Raw genomic sequence first — 25,487 nt, 5'->3', positions numbered from 1 at the left:
GGTAAGTCTTAATGGCGTGATGGGTACGTTCTTCATCTACAGATTCACTTGGTGCTTGTAAGAATTCTGAAGGTGATGCCTGGGGTGCTGTGATCCTTGCATTCCAGCTTGAAAAATTCATGTTTAATCTGTATTTTCAGTTTTATAGATGTATTTAGGGTTTTTAATGGTTTTTTCTATCAAAGATATCCTTTACCTTGTTTTGTAAATCATTTTCTGTAGCTTTTAATTGTTGATGTATAATGCTAAAAACTGACTTGTTTTTTACCCCAGACGGTGGCATTGTGGGATTTGAGAAACCTGAAACTGAAGTTGCATTCCTTTGAATCTCACAAGGATGAGATCTTCCAGGTACAAACATTATTCTTTCTTCCCCCACACAACTGCAAAACACATTGCATAATAATTGCCATGATTGTGGGTTACACTGATTTAGGCAACTGTCCTTTATCTTTGGGCCGGCTGGGATTAAAATCACCTGCTTGTTTTGCTCTGTAATTGGTAGATCCTGAGAAAATATATATGGCAAGTATGAATATTGCTGCTGGATGTGCAGTGGTGTTAAATGACATTGTTGCAGTGTGTATGTGATGTGAAAAATTAAACTTTACATTGCACTTAATCTCATTGTCTTTAGATCATTTTTAAAGGCATTTGTGGCCTAAACAACCAATGCTGTACCTGACGTGGTGTTCACTTTGAATGTAAAATCTGTATTGAAACAGTGCAGTGATATAAAATGAGTACATCCTTTCTTAAATACTCAGATTTTAGTTAAAAATAATGCATTTTAACTAGGCACACTAAAGAGTTTTTTAAAGTGACATTTACAAAATAGATTGCATTTAACTGTCTTAGTTGAAAACATTTTAGTCCTGTTTGTCTTCAGTATAAGCTTACATGTACAAAGATTTAGCAGTGTTTTGGAGGATGGTATAGCAGATGGGTTGCAAGAGCTGAGGTGTAGAATGAGCTTGTTTTGAAGCACCTGCTGATGGTGTGCAGAATTTAGTAAGGGATTGATTGGTCAAAATGAAGAAATATTCTGCTTGGAGCTATCGTAGGGAAATCCTGAGGGCCAAAGCTATTGGGCCCCTTTATAGGGAAGAAAAAAGTGCTAACTTTGATCCACTAAAGTACCCTGCTGTAGAAGGAGCTTGGCAAAATCCAGGAATGTAACTTGTGCTTGTTGCACCTGATCGTATATTGTAAAGCTGTTCAGTGCAGCAAGACTGTAGGTTATTTATAATTGATGCTAAGTAAGATATGTTGGGGCAGATGTTACTCTTGGAGTTCAATGGACAAGATGTTAGCAGTGTTGAACCTGACAGTCAGGAGGCCTGAATAGTTTTCAGGTTCAGACCTCAATAATGTTTTTCCTTCAAGCTGCGGCCATGAAATGGGCACTCAGCTCCAACTCGTCTTGTTTCCTGTGGTGGATTATCAGCCGGCTGTAGCACACAACCAGCCGGCAGGTAACGTCTCTTTTAGCAGGATGGAGGTGAGTGAGAACGGGCCAAAAGATTTTAGTCTATGAATTCAGGATCCTCGTACAGTTGGTGTTTTTTATATTTCACAAGCACACAGCAGATCCACTTGAGGTAAGGCTGAAAGAAAATATATTTTTATCTTTAATTTGAATTATTACATCTTTTTAAATAAGCTTTGTCTTTTTTTTTCTTGTGGACTCATTTTTGTTGCAGATCAAAATTCATGATTTATTTAAAATTTGTGAAAATTATAATTTTGACTACACTAGCTTTATGTTGATCATCATAATCTGTATGTGTCCTTGTATTTGGTACACTTTCTTAATCTACAAAGATAGGTAAGACTGGAAAAATGGACATAATCCATCAAAGGCTTTAGTTCATTTTCCCTGGGTTCTGAGAACGCAATGGGGATGAAATTAATATAAATTAGACAGTTGGTTGTCTAACCAACGTTTAATAGGAAATGTTTCATCAAAGAATTGCTTCTTATGGCCAGTTGTCATAGATTACACAAATAAATACTTGCATCTGTATAGCACTTGTGTTTTTGTGAACATCAGACATCTCAAAGGGTTTTACAACCAAATAAGTACTTTTGAAGGGAAGTCACTATGTAGTGTAGGAAACATGGCAATTAATTTGCACTTGGCAAACTCCCACAAACCAGCACTGGTGTGTTAAGCCTTGGAGTGGAACTTTAACCTAGAGCCTTGTCATTGATTCAGAGGCAAGTGTACTGTCAACTAATCACAGATGACTTGCCACACAGTGGGTGACTGTTTTGTCTTTTTGATTTAGACTTCATCAGTGTAATTTTGATATCTTTAATATGTGATCAATCTTTTATCTAATTTTTAATATCGTGAATTTTCCAAATTGCACCATTCTAGTGTAGTCTTGTTGGACTTTTTCTCTTTTATTGTTTAAGTGAAAAATGCCAGGGCTCCTTGCCCCTTTGGGGCCATAGGCAAGAATGACTCATTCAGAGGGTCTTGCCCTTTGCTCAAAGGGGCCAAATAGCTTTGGCCCTTACAGATTTCTATGTGTGCCCATGCTTCTATGGGTATCTCCTGGGTTGTAGCCCCTAACCTGCTTAGATGCACCCGACTCTCCAGAGCTGCTAGCCCATTGATCCAGCAGCACTGAGAGCCTCCCTGCCCGTTATCCTTCAGTAGGATGGTGGGGTTTACCTCTGGGAAGTTTGTTGCTAGCAGGTGCAGGCTCCGGGCACCCAATGGGTCAAGAAATTGAGGTTCTGAATCTTTTGGAGAAAATTTAGCCCATTTTCAGGGTGTTGACCTTGTATCAGGTCTGACTAAAGGCTATAGACCTGAAATGTTAGTTTTGTTGCTCTTCACAGCTGCTTAGCTGACCTGATATTTCCAATATTTTCAGTTTCAGATGTCGAGCATTTAAAGCATTTTATTTTAGTAACCAATACAAGGGTCGTGGTCTTCAACTGTCCGCCTGTTATGACCTTGAAATGACTCTAAATTTAATTATTACCAGATGTAATGATGGCTTTTGAAATAAGCATCTAGATTCTCTGGATAAATGGTTCTAGGTTCTCTGGCTGTTCACACCCTGCTGCCACTACCAGCAAGAACAGAGAATTTGGCGTTTGACCAAATCTCTCCATGGCAGCGGGACTGGAAAATCCCGGCTGCAGATGAGGTTGGAGAATGCGGCCCAAGGTCTCTTTGTACAAGCTCCAAAAAGGTTTAAGTTTATGCAAGTCTGCATTCTCTTCCACATTCGGTTTGATTATAAGTGAAGGTGAACTCGCCATGTTTTATGAAAACTCAATGACCAACAAAATCTTAGATGAATTTTCCCTTTCACTTCCCCCTCCAATTTCAAAAAAGTTGACCTTTTGAATATTCATGAGAATGCGGTAGTGTTCTATTTTTTTTCTCTTGCAAAGTTATATCCACATGAGGCATCTCTGTTAATATCAACAGGTTCAATGGTCTCCTCATAATGAAACAATCCTGGCATCAAGTGGAACAGATCGCAGATTGAACGTATGGGATTTGAGGTAGGAGTTGCAGTAACCTACACCAATCACTGATCCCAGAGTTACAACCCTCATAACCTTGTGTTTTAGGTTCAAATCTCTGCTTTATCTTGGGGGATATGCTTATGGGATTTTAGGATGGAAAAGTACTGCACCGGAGCTCTAATCAACTGGAGGAATGGACAAGCTGGAAAGAGAAAACTAAAGTTTCTGGAAAATGCAAATTTTTTCACCTGGGATTGCCAAGAGTCTTTTTGACAATCTCCATGGCTTGCTTTTCACAAAATCTTTACAATGCAGAAGGAGGCTATTTGGCCCATTGAGTTTGCGCTGACTCTGAAAGAGCACTCTACCTATTCCCACTCCCCTGCCTTATCCCTGTAACCTTGTTCATTCTCTTTTCAGATAGCAATCCAGTTCCCTTTTGACTACCTCAGTCAAAGCTGCCTCCCCCACCCCTAAGGGAGTTTATTCCAGACTCCAACCACCCTCGGGGTGAAAAAATCTTTTTCTTTACATCACTGCTATTACATTTGCCCATTATTTTGTATCTGTGCCCTCTAGCTCTTGACATACTCCTTGAGAGTGAACAGTTTCTCACTTTACCCTGTCCATATCCCTCACAATCTTAAATACTTCTCTCTGCCGCATTTTCTCCAAGGAAACTGACCTATCTTGTATCTACAGTTGTCATCCTTGAAATCTGTTCCCTTTGCTGAAGGATAATAGGAGTTTTATTTAACTAGCAGTTTGAAGACAGTCCCTCAATGAACATGGTAATAAATTTGAGAGAGTAGAGATTGGACATCAGCATTTCGGGCCCCTGGGTGTGGCTGTTTTGATGGGTTGGAGGTGAACTATGTTCTTAATGACTTTGGATAGTAATCTAAACACTGCTAAGTATGGACCCATTGTGCAAAACTTGTAAATCAGCAACTTCTGCAATTGCTGGCTTTGCTCCAGAGATCATGTGAGTGCTATTGAAGGGGGTGGGAGTAGAAGGGGTAATTAAAGTTTTTTTAAAAAATGTTCCCCCCTCATTCATACTAAATCCGTTGCTGTCACTAGTTCATAATCCTGGAAATCCCTGACAGTACTAAGGATGGTTCCTATAGCTCAGACTGCAGTTCAAGAAGGCGGCTCACCACCAAGATCGATTAGGGATGGACCTACAAACGCACATTTCAAACTAGTATAAAAAGTTCTTAAACTGGCTTGTAGTTTTAAGTTATTAGACTATCCTTAACAAATCTTTACTTTTGGACATACTTATTTTAGTGCCCATTGTCTCCAAGTGCGATTTTCATTTCAATGTGGCATTGGTCTGGTCCAGCATACAAAGAGGACTTTTGGTAGACCCACTGTTTCAGTCTGCACCTGCCCCACTAAACTTCAGCTTCTTCCCACATGCATTGTGATTCTTCTAGCCAAATATTTCACCAATTTCCAGTTTCTTAGCCCTGATTTCCTCACTATGGACATCCAATCTCCATCCAGGATGGTCTGAGAGCTGTCCAGTTCGTTGAACGGAGGTCCAAACAGTGCCCATCCACCCTCTGGCAGACTGAACTTGTTCTCTCAATGAACAATTTCTCCTTTAACTTATCTCCCTTGCTCCAAATAAACTATGTTGCTAAGGGTACCCATGTGGGATAAGAAGAACAAAGTACAGTAAGAAGTCTCACCAAGTGATTCCAAATAAACTTGTTGGACGTTAACCTGGTGTTGTGAGACTTCTTATTGTGCCCACCCCAGTCCAACGTCGGCATCTCCACACCAAAGAAAAGTACAGCACAGGAATGGGTCCTTTGGGCCTCCAAGCCCTTGCCAATTGTGATGCCCTAACTAAACTAAAAAACACGTGTCCTTACTGAGACCGCGTCCCTCTATTCCCTCTCTATTCATGTATCCCTCCAGATGTCTCTTAAATATTACTACCACCACCACTCTGCATGGAAAAACCTCCCCCGCACATCTCCCTTAAATTTCCCCTTCTCACCTTGAACCCCTTGCAATTGACACTTCCACCCTGGGAATAAGCCTCTGACTATCCACCCTATCTATGCCCCATATAATTTTGTAGAACTCTTATCAGATCTCCCCATAGCCTCGGTCTTTCCAGCGAAAATAATCCTAGTTTGTGTCAACCTCTCATGGTCAATGCCCTCGAGACCAGACAACATCCTGGTGAACCTTTGCACTCTCTCCAAAGCTTCCCCATCCTTCTGGTAGTGTGGTGACCAGCAGTACTCCAAATGCTTTTATATAGGTTTTATATAGCTGTAACATGATTTCCCAATTCTTGTACTCGGTGTCCTGGCTGATGAAGGCAAGCATGCCATGTGGCTTCTTAATCACCTTGGCCACCTGTGTTGCCACTTTTAGGGAACTGTGGACCTGCATGCCCAGATCCCTCTATGTTAATGTTCCTAAGGGTTCTGCCATTTACAGTATAATTCACTCCTAAATTGGATCCTCCAAAATCATCACCTTGCATTTGTCCAGATTAAACTCCATCTGCCATTTCTTGCCCAAGTCTCCAATCAATATCCTGTTGTATCCTCTTATTAATAAAATCCTGCCCAAGATGGGTATTATCAGCAGAAACAGATGATAATAAACATGGAATTGTGTTGAGTATGATTAACAGTAAAATCCAGTCATTGTAGAAGTTTGCAGATGACAAAGGTTGGTGGAGTTTCTGATAGTACAGGGGATTGTCAGAGGATACAACTGATCCCTGCGGAACACCACTAGCTACAGATCTCCATTCTGAAAAAAACACCTCTCCACCGCTGCTCTGTCGTCTTTGACTTAGCCAGTTCTGTATCCATCTAGCAAGCCCACCCCAAATCCTATGTGATTTGAGTTTTTGTACCAGTCTGCCATATGGAACCTTGTCAAATGCCTTACTAATGTCCATATACACTACATCCACAGCCCTTCCCTCATCAATTATCTTTGTCACCTCTTCAAAAAAACTCAATCAAGCTGGTGAGACATGACCTCCCACGTACAAAGCCATACTGCCTGTCACTAACTAGGATCTTGGTTATGCCCGTCATTTTGGAGTATCTGGAACATTCCTTATTCCCTTTTGAGACTCTTTCTGGTACATTCATGACTGCGAAGTCTGCACATTCTTCGATGGGCCAAATGGCCTCCTTCTGCACTGTAGTGATTCTATGATAGTATTCCTTCTTCCTCAATTGTGGTTTACCACTTACTGTGGTTGACGGGGCTTTCAACCACGTCCAACCCATCCCCCAGGCCACTGCTCTCTCCATCTCCCCTCCCTCCCAGAACCAGGATAGGGTCCCCCTTGTCCTCACTTTTCACCCTTGCCCATGTTACCATGGAATGTGTACATGGAATGTGCAGACTCCGCACAGACAGTGACTCAAGGTTGGAATTAAACCCGGGTCCCTGGCGCTGTGAGGCAGCAGTGCTAATCACTGTGCCACCATGTACATATCTGCAGTGCTGTTTTGAAAAGTGGCATCAGAACAGATGTGGCAGAGACTAGTGAACTGGTGCGGTGATAATCTCTCCCTCAACGTCAGCAAAACGAAAGGAGATTGTCATCGACTTCAGGAAGCGTAGAGGAGAACATGCCCCTGCCTACATCAACGGGGACAAAGTAGAAAGGGTCGAGAGATTCAAGTTTTTAGGTGTCTAGTTTAAGAAAGCCCACCAACACCTCTACTTTCTCAGAAGACTAAGGAAATTTGGCATGTCAGCTACGACTCTCACCAGCTTTTACAGATGCATCATGAAAGCATTCTTTCTAGTTGTATCACAGCTTGGTATGGCTCCTGCTCTGCCCAAGACCGCAAGAAACTACAAAAGGTCGTGAATGCATTGAATCCATCACGCAATCCCGCCTCCCATCCATTGACTCTGTCTACACTCCCCGCTGCCTCAGCAAAGCAGCCAGCATAATTAAGGACCTCTCACATCCCGGACATTCTCTTTTCCACCTTTCTTCCTGGGGAAAAAGATACAAAAGTCTGAGATCACACGCCAGCCGACTCTAGAACAGCTTCTTCCCTGCTGCCATCAGACTTTTGAATTACATTAAGTTGATCTTTCTCTACACTCTAGCTACGGCTGTAACACTACATTTTGCACTCTCTCGTTTCCTTCTCTCTGAATGGTATGCTTTGTATAGCGTGCAAGAAACAATACTTTTCACTGCGCTAATACGTGTGACAATAATAAATCAAATCAAACCTTCCCATACAATTGTAGAAGATGCAACACCTGCCCCTTCACCACCTCGCTGTTCACCGTTCCAGGTCCTAAACACCCCTTTCAGGTGAAGCAACGCACCTCCTTCAATCTGGTCTATTGCATTCGCTGCCCCCAATGCGGTCTATTGTACATTGCAGACCAAACACAGACTGGGTGACCGCTTTGCTGAACACCTTCGGTCTGTCTCCAAGCAGGACCCAGACCTTCCTGTCTCTTGCCACTTCAACACACCAGCCTGCTCTCCTGCCCACATGTCCGTCCTGGGCCTTCTGCAATGTTGTAGCCCAAATCCAATGCAAACTGGAGGAACAGCACCTCATCTTCCAATTGGGCACTTTACAGCCTTCCGGACTGAACATTGAGCTCAAACAACATAGAACATTACAGCGCAGTACAGGCCCTTCGGCCCTCAATGTTGCACCGATCTGTGAAACCTATCTAAAGCCCATCTAACCTACACTATTCCAATATCATCCATATGTTTCTCCAATGACCATTTAAATGCCCTTAATGTTGGCAAGTCCACTACTGTTGCAGGCAGGGCATTCCACGCCTTTACTACTCTCTGAGTAAAGAACCTACCTCTGACATCTGTCCTATATCTATCACCCCTCAATTTAAAGCTATGTCCCCTCGTGCTAGCCATCATCATCTGAGGAAAAAGGCTCTCATTGTCCACCCTATCTGATCATCATGTATGCCTCTATTAAATCACTTCTTAACCTTCTTCTCTCTAACGAAAACAACCTCAAGCCCCTCAGCCTTTCCTCATAAGACCTTCCCACCATACCAGGCAACATCCTGGTAAATCTCCTCTGCACCCTTTCCAATGCTTCCACATCCTTCCTATAATGCGGCGACCAGAACTGTAAGCAATACTCCCAAGTGCGGCCGCATCAGAGTTTTGTACAGTTGCAACATGACCTCCTGGCTCCGAAACTCTATCCCTCTACCAATAAAAGCTAACACACCGTACGCCTTCTTAACCCTATCAACCTGGGTGCCAACTTTCAGGGATCTATGCACATGGACACCGAGATCTCTCTGTTCATCCACACTACCAAGTATCTTACCATTAGCCCAGTACTCTGTATTCCTGTTACTCCTTCCAAAGTGAATCACCTCTCACTTTACGACATTAAACGCCATTTGCCACCTCTCAGCCCTGCTCTGCAGCTTATCTATGTCCCTCTGTAACCTGCAACATCTTTCCGCACTGTCCACAACTCCACCGACTTTAGTGTCATCCGCAAATTTACTAACCCATCCTTCTCCCATCCTTCATCCAGGTCATTTATAAAAATGACAAACAGCAGTGGCCCCAAAACAGATCCTTGCGGTACACCACTAGTAACTGAACTCCAGGATGAACATTTCCTATCAACCACCACCCTCTGTCTTCTTACAGCTAGCCAATTTCTGATCCAAACCACTAAATCACCCTCAATCCCATGTGTCTGTATTTTCTGCAATAGCTTACCGCGGGGAACCTTATCAAACGCTTTACTGAAATCCATATACACCACATCAACTGTTTTACCCTTATCCACCTCTTTGGTCACCTTCTCAAAGAACTCAATAATCCAGATAAATGCGAAGTGATGCATTTTGGAAGAACTAATGTAGGGGGGGAGTTATACAATAAATGGCAGAGCCATCAAGAGTATAGAAACACAGGGGGACCGAGGTGTGTAAGTCCACAATTCCTTGAAGGTGGCAGCACAGGTGGAGAAGGTGGTGAAGAAGGCATATTGTATACTTGCCTTTAAAGGACGGGGTATAGAGTATAAAAGCTGGAGTCTGATGTTGTAGCTGTATAGAACGCTGGTTAGGCCACATTTGGAGTACTGCGTCCAGTTCTGGTCGCCGCACTACCAGAAGGACGTGGAGGCTTTAGAGAGAGTGCAGAGAAGGTTTACCAGGATGTTGCTTGGTATGGAGGGTCTTGGCTATGAGGAGAGATTGGGTAAACTGGGGATGTTCTCCCTGGAAAGACGGAGAATGAGGGGAGACCTAATAGAGGTGTACAAAATTTATGAAGGGTATAGATAGGGTGAACAGTGGGAAGCTTTTTCCCAGGTCGGAGGTGACGATCACGAGAGGTCACGGGCTCAAGGTGAGAGGGGCGAGGTATAACTCAGATATCAGAGGGACGTGTTTGACACAGAGGGTGGTGTGGGCCTGGAATGCGCTGCCAAGTAGGGTGGTGGAGGCAGACACGCTGGCATCGTTTAAGACTTACCTGGATAGTCACATGAGCAGTCTGGGAATGGAGGGATACAAACGAATGGTCTAGTTGGACCAATGAGCGGCACAGGCTTGGAGGGCCGAAGGGCTTGTTTCCTGTGCTGTACTGTTCTTTGTTTGTGAGGCACAACCTACCCTTCACAAAACTGTGTTGACTATCCCTAATCAAATTATTCCTTTCTAGATGATTATAAATCCTATCTCTTATAATCCTTTCCAAAACTTAGCCCACAACAGAGGTAAAGCTCACTGGTCTATAATTACCAGGGTTGTCTCTACTCCCCTTCTTGAACAAGGGGGTAATATTTGCTATCCTCCAGTCTTCTGGCACTATTCCTGTAGACAATGACGACACAAAGATCAAAGCCAAAGGCTCTGCAATCTCGTCCCTCGCCTCCCGGAGAATCCTGGGATAAATCCCATCCGGCCCAGGGGACTTATCTATTTTCACACTTTCCAGAATTGCTAACACCTCCTATTAACCTCAATCCCGTCTAGTCTAATAGCCTGTATCTTAGTATTCTCCTCGACAGCATTGTCTTTTTCCTGTGTGAATACTGATGAAAAATATTCATTTTGCGCCTCTCCTATCTCTTCGGACTCCACGCACAACTTCCCACTACTGTCCTTGACTGGGCCTAATCTTACCCTAGTCACTCTTTTATTCCTGACATACCTATACAAAGCTTTAGGGTTTTCCTTGATCCTACCTGCCAAAGACTTCTCATGTCCCCTCCTGGCTCTTCTTAGCTCTCTCTTTCGGTCCTTCCTGGCTAACTTCTAACTCAAGCGCCCTGACTGAGCCTTCCCTCGCTCGGCCACTTCCTCCCTGCCTGACAGGTACATACTTATCAAGGACACGCAGTTGCTGTTCCTTGAACAAGCTCCCCATTTCAATTGTGCCCATCCCCTGCAGTTTCCTTCGACATCCTATGCATCCTAAATCACATCTAATCGCATCATAATTTTCTTTCCCCAGCTATAATTCTTGCCCTGCGGTATATACCTATCCCTTTCCATCGCGAAAGTAAACGTAACCGAATTGTGGTCACTATCACCAAAGTGTTCACCTACCTCCAAATCTAACCTTGCCTGGTTCATTACCCAGTACCAAATCCAATGTGGCCTCGCCTCTTGTTGGCCTATCTACATTCTGTGTCAGGAAACCCTCCTGCACACATTGGACAAAAACTGACCCATCTAAAGTACTCGAACTATAGCTTTTCCAGTCAATATTTGTATTCGGCCCTCCAAGCCCGCGCCGCTCCCTGGTCCAAACTAGACCATTTGTTTGTATCCCTCCATTCCCACTCCGTTCATGTGGCTATCTAGATAAGTCTTAAATGTTCCCAGTGTGCCCGCCTCCACCACCTTGCCCAGCAGCGCATTCCAGGCCCCCACCACCCTTTGTGTAAAATACGTCCTTCTGATATCCGTGTTTAAACCCCCCCCACCCCACCCTTTGTGTAAAATACGTCCTTCTGATATCCGTGTTTAAACCCCCCCCCGCCTCACCTTGAACCTATGGCCTCTTGTGAACGTCACCACCGACCTGGGAAAAAGCTTCCCACCGTTCACCCTATCTATGCCTTTCATAATTTTATACACCTCTATTAAGTCTCCCCTCTTCCTCCGTCTTTCCAGTGAGAACAACCCCAGTTTACCCAATCTCTCCTCATAACTAAGCCCTTCCATACCAGGCAACATCCTGGTAAACCTCCTCTGCACTCTCTCTGAAGCCTCCACGTCCTTCTGGTAGTGTGGCGACCAGAACTGGACGCAGTATTCCAAATGCAGCCGAACCAACGTTCTATACATCTGCAACATCAAACCCCAACTTTTATACTCTATTCCCCGTCCTATAAAGGCAAGCATGCCCATATTCCTTCTTAACCACCTTCTCCACCTGTGACGCCACCTTCAAGGATCTGTGGACTTGCACACCCAGGTCCCTCTGCGTATCTACACCCTTTATGGTTCTGCCATTTATCGTATAGCTCCCCCCGCTACATTAGCTCGACCAAAATGCATCACTTCGCATTTATCTGGATTGAACTCCATCTGCCATTTCGTCACTTCTTCAAAAAACTCCACCAGGTTAGTGAGGCATGACCTCCCTCTCTCAAAACTATGCTGACTATCGTTAATGAGTTTATTCCTTTCTAAATGCGCATACTTCCTATCTCTAAGAATCCTCTCCAACAACTTCCCTCCCACGGACGTCAAGCTCACCGGCCTATAATTTCCCGGGTTATCCTTCCTACCCTTCTTAAATAACGGGACCACATTAGCTATTGGGCGGGGATCCTGGATTCAGGATTCAATCCTGGACCGGGGAGCGGCGCGGGCTTGGAGGGCCGAAGGGCCTGTTCCTGTGCTGTATTGTTCTTTGTTCTATCCTCCAATCCTCTGGGACCTCACCTGTGTCCAGTGACGAGACATAGATTTGTGTCAGAGGCCCAGCGATTTCATCTCTCGTCTCCCTGAGCAGCCTTGGATAGATTCCATCAGGCCCTGAGGATTTGTCAGTCTTTATATTCTCTAAAAAACCTAACACGTCCTCCCTTGTAATGGAGATTTTCTCTAACGGTTCAACACTCCCCTCTGAGACATTCCCAGTCAACACATCCCTCTACTTTGTGAATACCGACGCAAAGTATTCATTTAGGATCTCCCCTACTTCTTTGGGCTCTAAGCATAATTCCCCACTTTTGTCCCTGAGAGGTCTGATTTTTTTCCCTGACAACCCTTTTGTTCCTAACGTATGAATTAAATGCCTTGGGATTCTTCTTAATCCTGTCTGCCAAGGACATTTCGTGACCCCTTTTGGCCCTTCTAATTCTTCGTTTGAGTTCTTTCCTACTTTCTTTGTATTCCTCCAGAGCTCCCTCCGTTTTTAGCTGCCTGGACCTAACGTACGCCTCTTTTCTTTTTGACCAGTGCCTCAATTTCCCTGGTTATCCACGGTTCTCGAATCCTACCCTTCCTATCCTTTTTTACAGGCACATGCCTGTCCTGCAGCCCTAACAACTGTTCCTTAAAAGACTCCCACATGCCAGATGTGGATTTACCCTCAAACAGCCTCTCCCAATCAACAGCTGCCAATTTCTGCCTAATCCCACTAAAGTTAGCCTTCCCCCAATTCAACACCTTACCCTTGGGAAACCACTTAACCTTTTCCATCGCTATCCTAAAGCTAACAGAATTGTGGTCACTATTTGCCACATGTTCCCCTACTGAAACTTTGAAGACCGGACCGGGTTCATTCCCCAGTAGGAGGTCCAGTATAGCCCCCTCTCTAGTCGGGCTATCTACATATTCTTCCAAAGAACCTTCCTGTACGCATTTTACAAATTCCTCCCCATTCAGAGTCCCAGCTCTAAGCGATTTCCAGTCTATACCAGGGAAATTGAAGTCTCCCACTACAACACTATTTTTCCTGCACCTATCCAGTATCTCCTGACGTATCCGTTCTTCCACTTCCCTTGGGCTGTTGGGGGGCCTGTAGTATACCCCCAACATGTTTCTGAGCTCCACCCACAGTGACTCGTTACACGACCCCTCTGAATTGTCCTCCCTCTGCACCGCTGTAATATGTTCTCTAACTAATACTGCTACTCCCCCACCTCTTTTGGTCCCTCCTCTGTCTCGCCTAAAACACTTGTACCCCGGAATATTCAGCTGCCAGTCCTGTCCCTCTTTCAACCAAGTCTCTGTCACCGCAACCACATCCAAATTCCTCGTAAGCATTAAGGCCCTAAGTTCGTCTGTCTTACCTGCTACGCTCCTTGCATTGAAGTAGATGTACTCCAGGCCCAGTGAGGTCATCCTCCCCCAGAGTGCTCTTCTTCTTTGCCAGCCTTGTCCTGCCCCCAAGCTCGTCCCCAGCCTCTACACTTGTAGACCTAAATTTTTGATCCCCACCCCCCTGTCATATTAGTTTAAACCCCCCCAAACTGCACTAGCAAAACTCCCAGCCAGGATATTCGTGCCCTTCCAATTTAGTTGTGACCTGTCCTCCTTGTACAGGTGCCATCCTCTCTTGAAAACTTCCCAATGATCCAGGAAAATGAAGCCCTCCCTCCTGGACCAGTCCTCTAGCCAAGCGTTCAATTGTACTAACTCCCTATTCGTAGCCTCACTGGCACGAGGCATTGGGAGCAGCCCAGATATTGCCACACTTTTTAGCCTATTTCCCAACTCCCTGAATTGCTCTCGTAGGATCCCCCTGCTCTTCCTATCTACGTCATTTGCACCAGTGTGTACAACGACATCCGTTTCTTTATCTTCCCCTTTTAATATGCCTCCTATCCGCTCGGAGACGTCCTGTACCCCAGCACCAGGTAGGCAGACTACCATCCTGGAGTCCCGTTCGCACCCACAGAATCGCCTGTCCGTGCCTCTAACCGACGCGTCCCCCGCCACTATTGCTCTCGTAATTCCTCTCTTTCCTTTCCTGGCCAGAGCCTGACTCTGTGTCAGTGACCTGGTCACTGTGGCTTACCCCTGGAGAGTTGTCCTCCTCCACACTATCCAAAACAATATACTTGTTTTGGAGGGGGACAACCACAGGTGACCCCTCCACTAATTGCTCACTAAGAGCCGAGCCCTTCCTGCTATGAGAGACAACCACTGGGATACTCGCTCGTACGTTACCCTTCTGACCTTTACTCCTCCTAACTGTGACCCACGTGTCTTCCTCCCGAGGCCCCGGTGTAACTACTTGCCTATAACTCGTGTCTATTAGTCTCTCATTCTCCCTGACTAGACGAAGGTCAGCAATCTGCAGTTCCATGACGCGGTCCCTCAGGAGCTGTAGTTCCACGCACCTGGCGCAAATGTGCTCCTCCGGGCAGCTAGGTGTTTCCAGGAACTCCCACATCCCACACCGGAAGCAACAAACTGGCCTATCACTCATAGTTACCCTTTTCCTTTATAGGTTTGGATAAAAATAACTTACCCTGCTTCGCCCTTTCCGCCTAAGCCCTGTGAGCCAAAGCCCTTACAGTTCACACTCTGCTTCCCCGCTCACTCCACTGCCCGCTTGTATACTGCGGCCTTCCTTTTATAGTTCGCGCGCTTGAATAAAAAAAACTACTAAAATGTCCGCCCACGTGACCCCACGCCCGGTCTACTTCTGGTTTAAACGTAAACTTTTAAATCACTACAACCCCGCGAAAAAATAAATAATTAACGTCGCTCCCTTACCCTTTTTACTGCATCCACCAAACACTCCTCTCTCTCTTGCTCCGGATGAACAAAGAAAGCCCTCTCCCCAGGTAAGTAGCTTTTTTTAAAAAAACTACTAAAATGTCCGCCCACGTGACCCTGCGCCCGGTCTACTTCTGGTTTAAACGTAAACTTTTAAATCACTACAAGTTAAAGTCCCCCACAACAACTACCCTGTTACTTTCTCTCCTATCCGGAATCATCTTTGCAATCCTTTTGTCTACATCTCTGGAACTTTTCGGAGGCCTATAGAAAACTCCCAATAGGGTGACCTCTCCTTTCCTGTTTCTAACCTCAGCCCATACTACCTCAGTAGACGAGTCCTCATCAAATGTCCTTTCTGCCACCGTAATACTGTCCTTGACTAACAATGCCACACCTCCCCCTCTTTTACCACCTTCCCTGCTCTTACTGAAACATCTAAACCCCGGAACCTGCAACAACCATTCCGGTCCCTGCTCTATCCATGTCTCCGAGATGGCCACAATATCGAAGTCCCAGGTACCAACCCATGCTGCAAGTTCACCCACCTTATTCCGGATGCTCCTGGCGTCGAAGTAGACACACTTCAAACCACCTTCCTGCCTGCCAGTACACTCCTGCGACCTTGAAACCTTCTCCATGACCTCACTACTCTCAACCTCCTGTACACTGGAGCTACAATTCAGGTTCCCATCCCCCTGCTGAATTAGTTTAAACCCTCCCGAAGAGCATTAGCAAATTTTCCCCCCAGGATATTGGTACCCCTCTGGTTCAGGTGTAGACCATTCCATTTGTAAAGGTCCCACCTACTCCAGAATGAGCCCCAATTATCCAGGTATCTGAATCCCTCCCTCCTGCACCATCCCTGTAGCCACGTGTTCAATTGCTCTCTCTCCCTATTCCTCTCCTCACTATCACGTGGCACGGGTAACAAACCCGAGATGATAACTCTGTTTGTTCTAGCCCTAAGCTTCCACCCTAATTCCCTGAATTTCTGCCTTACATCCCGATCCCTTTTCCTACCTATGTCTTGAGTGCCGATGTGAACCATGACTTGGGGCTAGTCCCCCTCCCCCTTAAGGAACCAAAAACACGATCCGAGACATCATGGACCCCGGCACCTGGGAGGCAACGCACCAACCCGCGAGTCTCTCTCGTTCCCACAGAATCTCCTGTCTATCCCCCTAACTATGGAGTCCCCAATGACTAATGCTCTACTCCTCTCCCCCCTTCCCTTCTCAGCAACAAGGACAGACTCTGTGCCAGAGACCTGTACCCCTTGGTAAGCCGTGTCCCCCCCCCCCAACAGTATCCAAAACGGTATACATGTTATACAGAGGTACGGCCACAGGGGATCGCTGCACTGACTGCTTCTTACCCCTTCTAACAGTCACCCAAGTATCTTCATTTCTAGGAGTAACTATCTTCCTGTGGCTTTTATCTGTAACTATCTCTGCCTACCGAATGATCCTGAGTTCATCCAGTTCCAGCTCCAGATCCCTAACACAGTCTTCAACTTCAGAGCATGAACTCTTTTCCTCCCCCCACACCCCTCCTTCACCCCATTTCCATTTATTTTGCTTCATTTTGTTTAATGTCATTCATCCATTTTATTATCCTTCTTTCTCACTTCCAATCTCCCACTGCTCCATTCCATCTCTCTTCCCTGCACCACCCCCACCCCTTTCAGAGCAACTGCCATAACCTCCAGGCAGCCCCTATATCATCTGTACCTCTGTTCTTACATTCACACATTCTGATCACTGGATACTTTTAGCATCTTCTCAGCCTTCTATATCCTCATTTACATTTCCTTTGTCCCATTCCACTTCCCCCAACCTTCATAGTACCTTCTGCTGATTCTAGACTCAATGTTGGCTCTATTCTCTCCCCACAGATGCTGCCAAGCTTGCTGAGTTTTCCAGCACTTCCAGTTTTCATTTTGCAGTATTTTGCCTTTGTTATTATGGCAGTGGCTGGCCTATGTTGGAGATTGTTGGAAATAGAAAAAAATCTTGCATCTAGTTTTGCTTTTGGCAGCCATTGTTCGGCTGGTATAGATTTAGCCTCCTATGGTTGGTTGAAGGTGGACTGTGTATCTGCTACCACCAGCACATCAACATATGAAAACCCTTCAGTTCCATGTGTAGTTTTTTTCTCCAGTATTAATATCTGTAATGATTTTTTTTCTAGTAAAATTGGAGAGGAACAGTCACCTGAAGATGCAGAAGATGGCCCTCCAGAGCTGTTGGTAAGTGAATAAATTTATGATGCACAATCTTCCTTTTTTTCCCCTTCTGGCTTTCCTTAAACAATGATTTTTTTTCTAGAATTCGGTTCTCAAAGAGCATATTTATATGACAGTCGGGATAATGTGGCTCTCTGAATTGGACAGGCAATGCAGCTCAGTCTTGTTCTTCAGTGTGCATAATAATGTTTCAGTGAATATCTATTGTAATGTTCTTTCCCTCGTTGTTAGTTCTTATTTGAATTTTGTTCCTTGCTGAGTTCAGCTAACTTGGTGCAGACTGAAGAATCTAGACTTGGACCTTCCCTGCCCATAATGTGCCCATTGTCTGCATTCAGAACTTTGATCCCCAGTAAGCCTACTGACAGCTGCCAGAAGCCCAATCCATGCTGTGTCTTTCTCTTAGCATTCCAATATGGCTGATTACGAACAAGATGTGCAAAGCAGGACTCATTAGTTCTTGTGTAGAAGACTCATTTTAGTTTTGTTGAAATGAATCCTGTGAAGAATTTAAATCATTGCTTTTAACTCAAAAGGTTGAGAGCATTCTATAATATGAACTTCCCAATACCTTGGAATATGCTTCATATAATCTTGAAGTTTGTGTTCACCCAGCTTTGTGTGTAAAGTCCAGTTGAATAATTTCATACAATCAGAGCATGGTTGTACTAAAGAAAGAGGCCATTTTGTCTGTGCTGACTTTCTGAAGGGGCGCACTACACCCCCTTTGGGTGCCCCCTCACACACACACGTTCTTTGGGTTATTTAGCTTGGTACAATACATTACAGGAAAGATTCAGATCATAGGTAGGCTGTCTCACCTCGTGTTCTACAACTCAAAATTCATTTTCTTGCTTTACACTTGGGTAAAACTCAAAGTGAAAGGAACTAACCCCAAAATTATGCATCTTAGTGTTCAAATGCACAAGGCATGAAAATGCTGCATTTTTATTGCACTTTACTGGCCACTGCGTGGTTGCAATCTCCCCTCAACAGTGGGGTGCTACAGGTAAAGGGGAAGGGAACTGTTGTATGCATAAGCAAGAGGAAAATCGAACCAACTACAGAGAGCAGCAAGAGAGTCCAAGTCGTAAATGACACAGAAGCAGGCCATTTGGCTTGATCCCTGTAGTAGAAGGAAATTAAAGTCTTTGAAAGTTAAGGAAGCATGGTTAACTTAGATGTACTAATTTAGATTGAAACGGTGACAAAATCTTGCTTTGTGTTTCAGTTTATCCATGGTGGTCACACAGCGAAGATTTCAGATTTTTCCTGGAACCCAAATGAACCATGGGTAATTTGCTCTGTATCTGAAGACAATATCATGCAAGTGTGGCAGATGGTGAGTTTAGGCACATTGCCACATTATCCATAATATTTTCTCTTATCAAACCTAGCATATAGTCTTTAGGAAGCACAACTAATGTACTTCAAATGCTGATTATATTGAATCTGCTCATGATGTGGTGGAATTATTGACGTCATATGTAGTCCGAAAGCTGTAGCATTAGTTTTAACATGCTGATGGCACCCAGCTCTCCCTGACCACCATCTCTCTCTCGATACTTGCCCGATTGCTTATATCAAGAACATAAAAACAAGGAGCAGGAGTAGGCCATCTGGCCCCTTGAGCCTGCGCCGCCATTCAATAAGATCATGGCTGATTTTTTCGTGGACTCAGCTCCACTTACCCGCCCGCTCACCATAACCCTTAATTCCTTTACTGTTCAAAAATCTGTCTATCCGTGCCTTAAAAACATTCAATGAGGTATCCTCAACTGCTTCACTGAGCAGGGAATTCCACAGATTCACAACCCTTTGTGTGAAGAAGTTCCTTCTCAACTCAGTCCTCACGGGGGAGGTGCCGGATGATTGGAGGGTGGCTCATGTTGTTCCGTTGTTTAAAAAAGGTTCCAAAAGAAATCCGGGAAATTATCGGCCAGTAAGTTTGACGTCGGTGGTGGGCAAGTTATTGGAAGGTGTGATACGGGATAGGATCTACAAATATTTGGATAGACAGGGACTTATTAGGGAGAGTCAACATGGCTTTGTGCGTGGTAGGTCATGTTTGACCAATCTATTCGAGTTTTTCGAGGAGGTTACCAGGAAAGTGGATGAAGGGAAGGCGGTGGATGTTGTCTACCTGGATTTCAGCAAGGCCTTTGACAAGGTCCCTCATGGGAGGTTAGTTAGGAAGGTTCAGTCGCTGGGTATACATGGGGAGGTAGTAAATTGGGTAAGACACTGGCTCAATGGAAGAAGCCAGAGAGTGGTTGTGGAGGATTGCTTCTCTGAGTGGAGGCCTGTGACTAGTGGTGTGTCGCAGGGATCGGTGTTGGGTCCATTGTTGTTTGTCATCTATATCAATGATCTGGATGATAATGTGGTAAATTGGATCAGCAAGTTTGCTGATGATACAAAGATTGGAGGTGTAGTGGACAGTGAGGAAGGTTTTCAAAGCTTGCAGAGGGATTTGGACCAACTAGAAAAATGGGCTGAAAAATGGCAAATGGAATTTAACGCAGACAAGTGTGAGATATTGCACTTTGGAAGGACAAACCAAAGAAGAACGTACTCGGTAAATGGTAGGACTCTGAAGAGTGCAGTTGAACAGAGGGATCTGGGAATACAGGTACAGAGTTCCCTAAAAGTGACGTCACAGGTGGATAGGGTCGTAAAGAGTGCCTTTGGTACAATGGCCTTTATAAATCGGAGTATCGAGTATAAAAGTTGGAGTGTTATGGTAAGGTTATATAAGGCATTGGTGAGGCCGAATTTGGAGTATTGTGTACAGTTTTGGTCACCGAGTTACAGGAAGGATGTAAATAAGATTGAAAGAGTGCAGAGAAGGTTCACAAGGATGTTGCCGGGACTTGAGAAGCTGAGTTACAGAGAGAGATTGAATAGGTTGGGACTTTATTCCCTGGAGCGTAGAAGATTGAGGGGAGATTTGATAGAGGTGTATAAGATTTTGATGGGTATAGATAGAGTGAATGCAAGCAGGCTTTTTCCGCTGAGGCGAGGGGAGAAAAAAACCAGAGGGCATGGGTTAAGGGTGAAAGGAGAAAAGTTTAAAGGGAATATTAGGGGGGGCTTCTTCACGCAGAGAGTGGTGGGAGTGTGGAATGAGCTGCCGGATAAAGTGGTAAATGCACTTTTAACATTTAAGAAAAACTTGGACGGGTTCATGGTTGAGAGGGGCGTGGAGGGATATGGTCCAAGTGCAGGTCAGTGGGACTAGGCATAAAATGGTTCGGCACAGACAAGAAGGGCCAAAAGGCCTGTTTCTGAGCTGTAATTTTCTATGGTTCTATGGTAAATGTGTTTCCCCTTATTTTGAGGCCATGCCCCCTAGTTCTAGTTTCACCTGCCAGTGGAAACAACTTCCCTGCTTCCATCTTATCTATTCCTTTCATAATATATGTTTCTATAAGATCTCCCCTCATTCTTCTGAATTCCAATGAGTATAGCCTCAGTCTCCTCATGAGCTAACCCCCTCAACTCTGGGATCAACCTAGTGAATCTCCTCTGCACCCCCTCCAGTGCCAGTATATCCTTTCTCAAGTAAGGAGACCAAAACTGTACACAGTACTCCAGGTGTGGCCTCACCAGCACCTTATACAGCTGCAACATAACCTCGCTGTTTTTAAACTTCATCCCTCTAGCATTGAAGGACAAAATTCCATTTGCCTTCTTAATTACCTGCTGCACCTGCAAACCAACTCCTTGTGATTCTTGCACAAGGACACCCAGGTCCCTCTACACAGCAGCATGCTGCAGTTTTTTACCATTTAAATAATAGTCCATTTTGCTGTTATTCCTACCAAAATGGATGTCCGCATGCATAACGTCTTGTTATGCATGAGAAGCAAATTTCTTGTGTTTAACATTGAGAAGACTGAAGCCATTGCTTTCACAGGCCTCCAGTTTTTCAAACGGGAGGCCTGTGACCAGCGGTATGCCTCAGGGATGATCTGTGCTGAGTCCATTGTTTATCATTTATATTAATGATTTGGATGAGAATATAGGAGGCATGGTTAGTAAGTTTGCAGATGACACTAAGATTGGTGGCATAGTGGACAGTGAAGAAAGTTATCTCCAATTGCAACAGGATCTTGATCAATTGGGCCAGTGGGTTGATGAATGGCAGATGGAGTTTAATTTCGATAAATGCGAGGTGATGCATTTTGTAGATTGAACCAGGGCAGGACTTACTCAGTTAATGGTAGGGTGTTGGGGAGAGTTACAGAACAAAGAGATCTAGGGGTACATGTTCATAGCTCCTTGAAAGTGGAGTCACAGGTGGACAGAGTGGTGAAGAAGGCATTCGGCACCCTTGGTTTCATCGGTCAGAACATTGAATACAGGAGTTGGAATGTCTTGTTGAAGTTGTACAAGACATTGGTAAGGCCACACTTGGAATACTTTGTGCAATTCTAGTCACCCTATTATAGAAAGGATATTATTAAACTAGAAAGCGTGCAGAAAAGATTTACTAGGATGCTACCGGGACTTGATGGATTGAGTTATGAGGAGAGGCTGGATAGACTGGGACTTTTTTCTCTGGAGCATAGGAGGCTGAGGGGTGACCTTATAGAGGTCTATAAAATAATGAGGGGCACAGATCAGCTAGATAGTCAATATCTTTTCCCAAAGGTAGGGGAGTCTAAATCTAGAGGGCATAGGTTTAAGGGGAGAGATACAAAAGGGCAATTTTTTTACACAGTGTGGTGAGGTGTCTGGAACAAGCTGCCAGAGGTAGTAGTAGAGGCGGGTACAATTTTGTCTTTTAAAAAGCATTTAGATAGTTACATGGCTACGATGGGTATAGAAGGATATGGGCCAAATGCGGGCAATTGGGATTAGCTATGGGGTTTTAAAAAAGAAAGGGCGGCATGGACAAGTTGGGCCGAAGGGCCTGTTTCCATGCTGTAAACCTCTGACTCTAACCTCACTTGAACCTGTTCCCATGCTACCAATTCAGTCCTTCTCCTTGGCAACAGCCTGAGATTAAGCCAGGATGTTTGCAATCTTGGATGTCATGTTTAACCCCACGATGAAGTTTCCACCACCAATTTGGCCATCACTCCTTAACGTCACCCTGTCTCAGCTCATTTGTCTGATTTGAAACTCTTGTCCTTTTTTTCAAATCCCTCCGTGACTTTGACCGTCCCTTTCTTGATTAATCCCGTCCAACTCCCCAACCAAACTCTCAGATAATTGTGTTCTTCAGTCCTCTTGAGCATCCCAGATTTTAATGGATCCATTATTGGCAGTAGTGCTTTCAGGTGTCTGGGCCTTGAGCTCTGGAGTTCCCTCCCTAAACCTCTGCCTCGCTTTTCTCCTGCAAGGCTTCTTAATACCTGTCTTTGATAACGTTTTTGGTTAGTTGAGCTGGTATCTCCCATGTGGCTCAGTGCCTTCATTTTAATTAATGTAAAACAATCCTTGTCGTGCACCGCAGTATATTTTATTACAGTAACGTTACATTGCTCCAGTTTAATACTTGTACGCACAGCATTTAATGTACAACCATTGCAATATGTTTGGCTGTGAGAATTTAAAATTTGTTTGATCACTCTAATATTTACAGACAGGTGCTGTTTTCAAAATATTATTAGGTTATAATTGAGGCTTTTAAAATTATTTGGTATACGCTTTGAGTCCACCTGAATTGATAACTGGATGAAAAATATTTTCAAAATTTTTAATGCATAATGGGAGAGAGTCAAAGTTCAAAGACTGACTCCACTTTCTGCTGCTAAAACATAAAACTGCCAGAACTTGTATCCTTTTCCCAAACACATTTGCATTCCTATTGTCGGAGTTATTCTATACAGCAGATGACTGAAATATAACAGTGGGAAGGTATAGATATCCATTTAAAATGGGAGTTTGCATGTGTTCACTTTTTGCTAGTTTTTTCCACCTGGATAGAGTTCTGGATTGAAAGATTTAGCCTGGTGCCTTAGTTGACTTCCGTTATGACTCTTGCCACACCTGCCTCCACCATGTGAAATTTGGATGTTGTTTCCTGTAACCTTGGATGAAATTTGTTAATATAACCAGGAATCAAATATGACTTGGTACCACAGACTGGCAGTACTATTGTTTACACAGTAAGAAGTTTAACAACACCAGGTTAAAGTCCAACAGGTTTATTTGGTAGCAAATACCATTAGCTTTCGGAGCCCCAAGCCCCTTCTTCACCTGAAGAAAGGGCTTGGGGCTCTGAAAGCTTGTGTGGCTTTTGCTACCAAATAAACCTGTTGGACTTTAACCTGGTGTTGTTAAACTTCTTACTGTGTTTACCCCAGTCCAACGCCGGCATCTCCACATCAGTACTATTGTTTGTCAGACTATTTAAGGGTCCCGTTATTTTTCTAATGCTTCAATTTTTGAGGCAGATTAGATTAGGGCTTGTTCTTCTGACAGTGTCTTTTTAACTCAACATTTTTAAGCAAGGCTTCCTTAGATGTACCAGTGTTTTTTTAATTTTTTAACTATTTTGTTTTTCCTCTAGGCTGAAAATATTTACAATGATGAAGATCCTGAAGGAGCTCCAGATCCGGAAGGTCAAGGCTCATAGTCTGTTCAAATTTTCAATTGTACCTTTTCTACATAGACATGAAATTCTGCTAATGCTGTTTTGGGAGAGCCGGTTGATGTGTAACCACCTTCTCCAACTGCGGGAGTTTGGATAAAATGTATGTCCTCCAGTAAGGACGTAAAGTTTTTATGATTGCCTGTACCCCACAAACCCAGTGTCCCATTATGTGCCCATTACAGAAATGTGCTGGTGTGTCTGCATTTCGACTGAAGCAAAATGCAATGGATGCTGGAAATCTGAAACAAAAACACACACAATGCTGGAAATACTCAGCAGATCTGGCAGCACCTGTGGGGAGAGAGTTAACATTTCCAATCAGTCTATGACCATTCATCGGCATGGTTCTAATCCCTTCTGAGACCTGAGGCATTAGCTGTTTTTCACTCCACAGATGCTGCCTGACATGCTGAGTATTTTCTGTATTTTCTGTTTTTATGTCTGCATTTCCACTTTGCTAATGGGAAGTGAAATGGTTTATTGTCCTGTTGTGTACCATACATATTTAAAGGCTTACCCCTAACTATCTGGATGCTGCGCTCTGTTGTGTTCCTTGTTTATTTTGAGATACAAGTCAGTTAAACCAATTGAATATTCTCTATGAGAGGGTCTTGCTTAATAAAAAGTGCATCATTCCCAATAAAATAGATGTTTTTCTACACCATGTTAAATGTGCATTTTTTTTTATATCTTAAGTTGCCTTGATGTGGTGTTAACTGAATTAAACTGCTGTGGTGGGTAAAATGGGATTTGAACTTTATATGGTTGATGAGTAAATTGTTCCAACCACCTTTGGGAAGGAAAAAACCCGATGATGTGAAACCCCAAACAAGAACAGTAATCTTTCCTTTTCACTGTGTGGCTGTGACCTCAGTAAGAAGTCTCACGACACCAGGTTAAAGTCCAACAGGTTTATTTGGCAGCACAAGCTTTCGGAGTGCTGCTCCTTCATTTACAAGATAATTGAGTTTGTGTCTGTACATACCCTGTTTGTGAACACAAGTTCTCATTCACCCGATGAAGGAGCAGCGCTCCGAAAGCTTGTGCTGCCAAATAAACCTGTTGGACTTTAACCTGGTGTTGTGAGACTTCTTATTGTGCCCACCCCAGTCCAATGCCGGCATCTCCACATCATGGCAGTGACAGCTTTATACCTCCCTAATTTGGTTCAGGTGATGAATAGAAAGTAAAATCATGATCCAATTTATTGTTGAGGTAATTTGCAAACAGGAGGGAGGGAGCCAGCCAAGCTCTGGAACCTGCTCTGCCATTCGATACAATCAGAGCTGTGCTGCTTTTCCTGTTTGCTGTCCAAATCCCTTGATTCTCTGCATATCTCAGTCAGGACTAAATCAGTGACTGACCATCCACAGCCCTCTGGAGTAAAGAATTCCAACCAAGGAGCTCCAA

General features: G+C 44.2%; 1 protein-coding gene across 3 annotated transcripts in view; it reads left to right on the top strand.

Moving 5' to 3' along the window:
* The window catches only part of rbbp4 (retinoblastoma binding protein 4), a 61,599-nt gene extending 36,858 nt beyond the window's left edge, over positions 1–24,741 (top strand). For all 3 annotated transcript variants that reach the window (XM_078238363.1, XM_078238364.1, XM_078238365.1), the window contains 5 exons: positions 274–351; positions 3,455–3,531; positions 17,416–17,473; positions 18,702–18,812; positions 23,994–24,741. In XM_078238363.1, coding sequence (XP_078094489.1) covers positions 274–351; positions 3,455–3,531; positions 17,416–17,473; positions 18,702–18,812; positions 23,994–24,059 — 390 coding nt within the window. In that variant the 3' untranslated portion in view covers positions 24,060–24,741. The remainder of the gene's footprint in view (positions 1–273; positions 352–3,454; positions 3,532–17,415; positions 17,474–18,701; positions 18,813–23,993) is intronic.
* Positions 24,742–25,487: the final 746 nt, after the last annotated feature.

This window comes from Mustelus asterias, chromosome 21 (assembly GCF_964213995.1).
Source record: "Mustelus asterias chromosome 21, sMusAst1.hap1.1, whole genome shotgun sequence".
NCBI lineage: Eukaryota > Metazoa > Chordata > Chondrichthyes > Carcharhiniformes > Triakidae > Mustelus > Mustelus asterias.
This window is presented reverse-complemented; position numbering and strand designations above follow the sequence as displayed.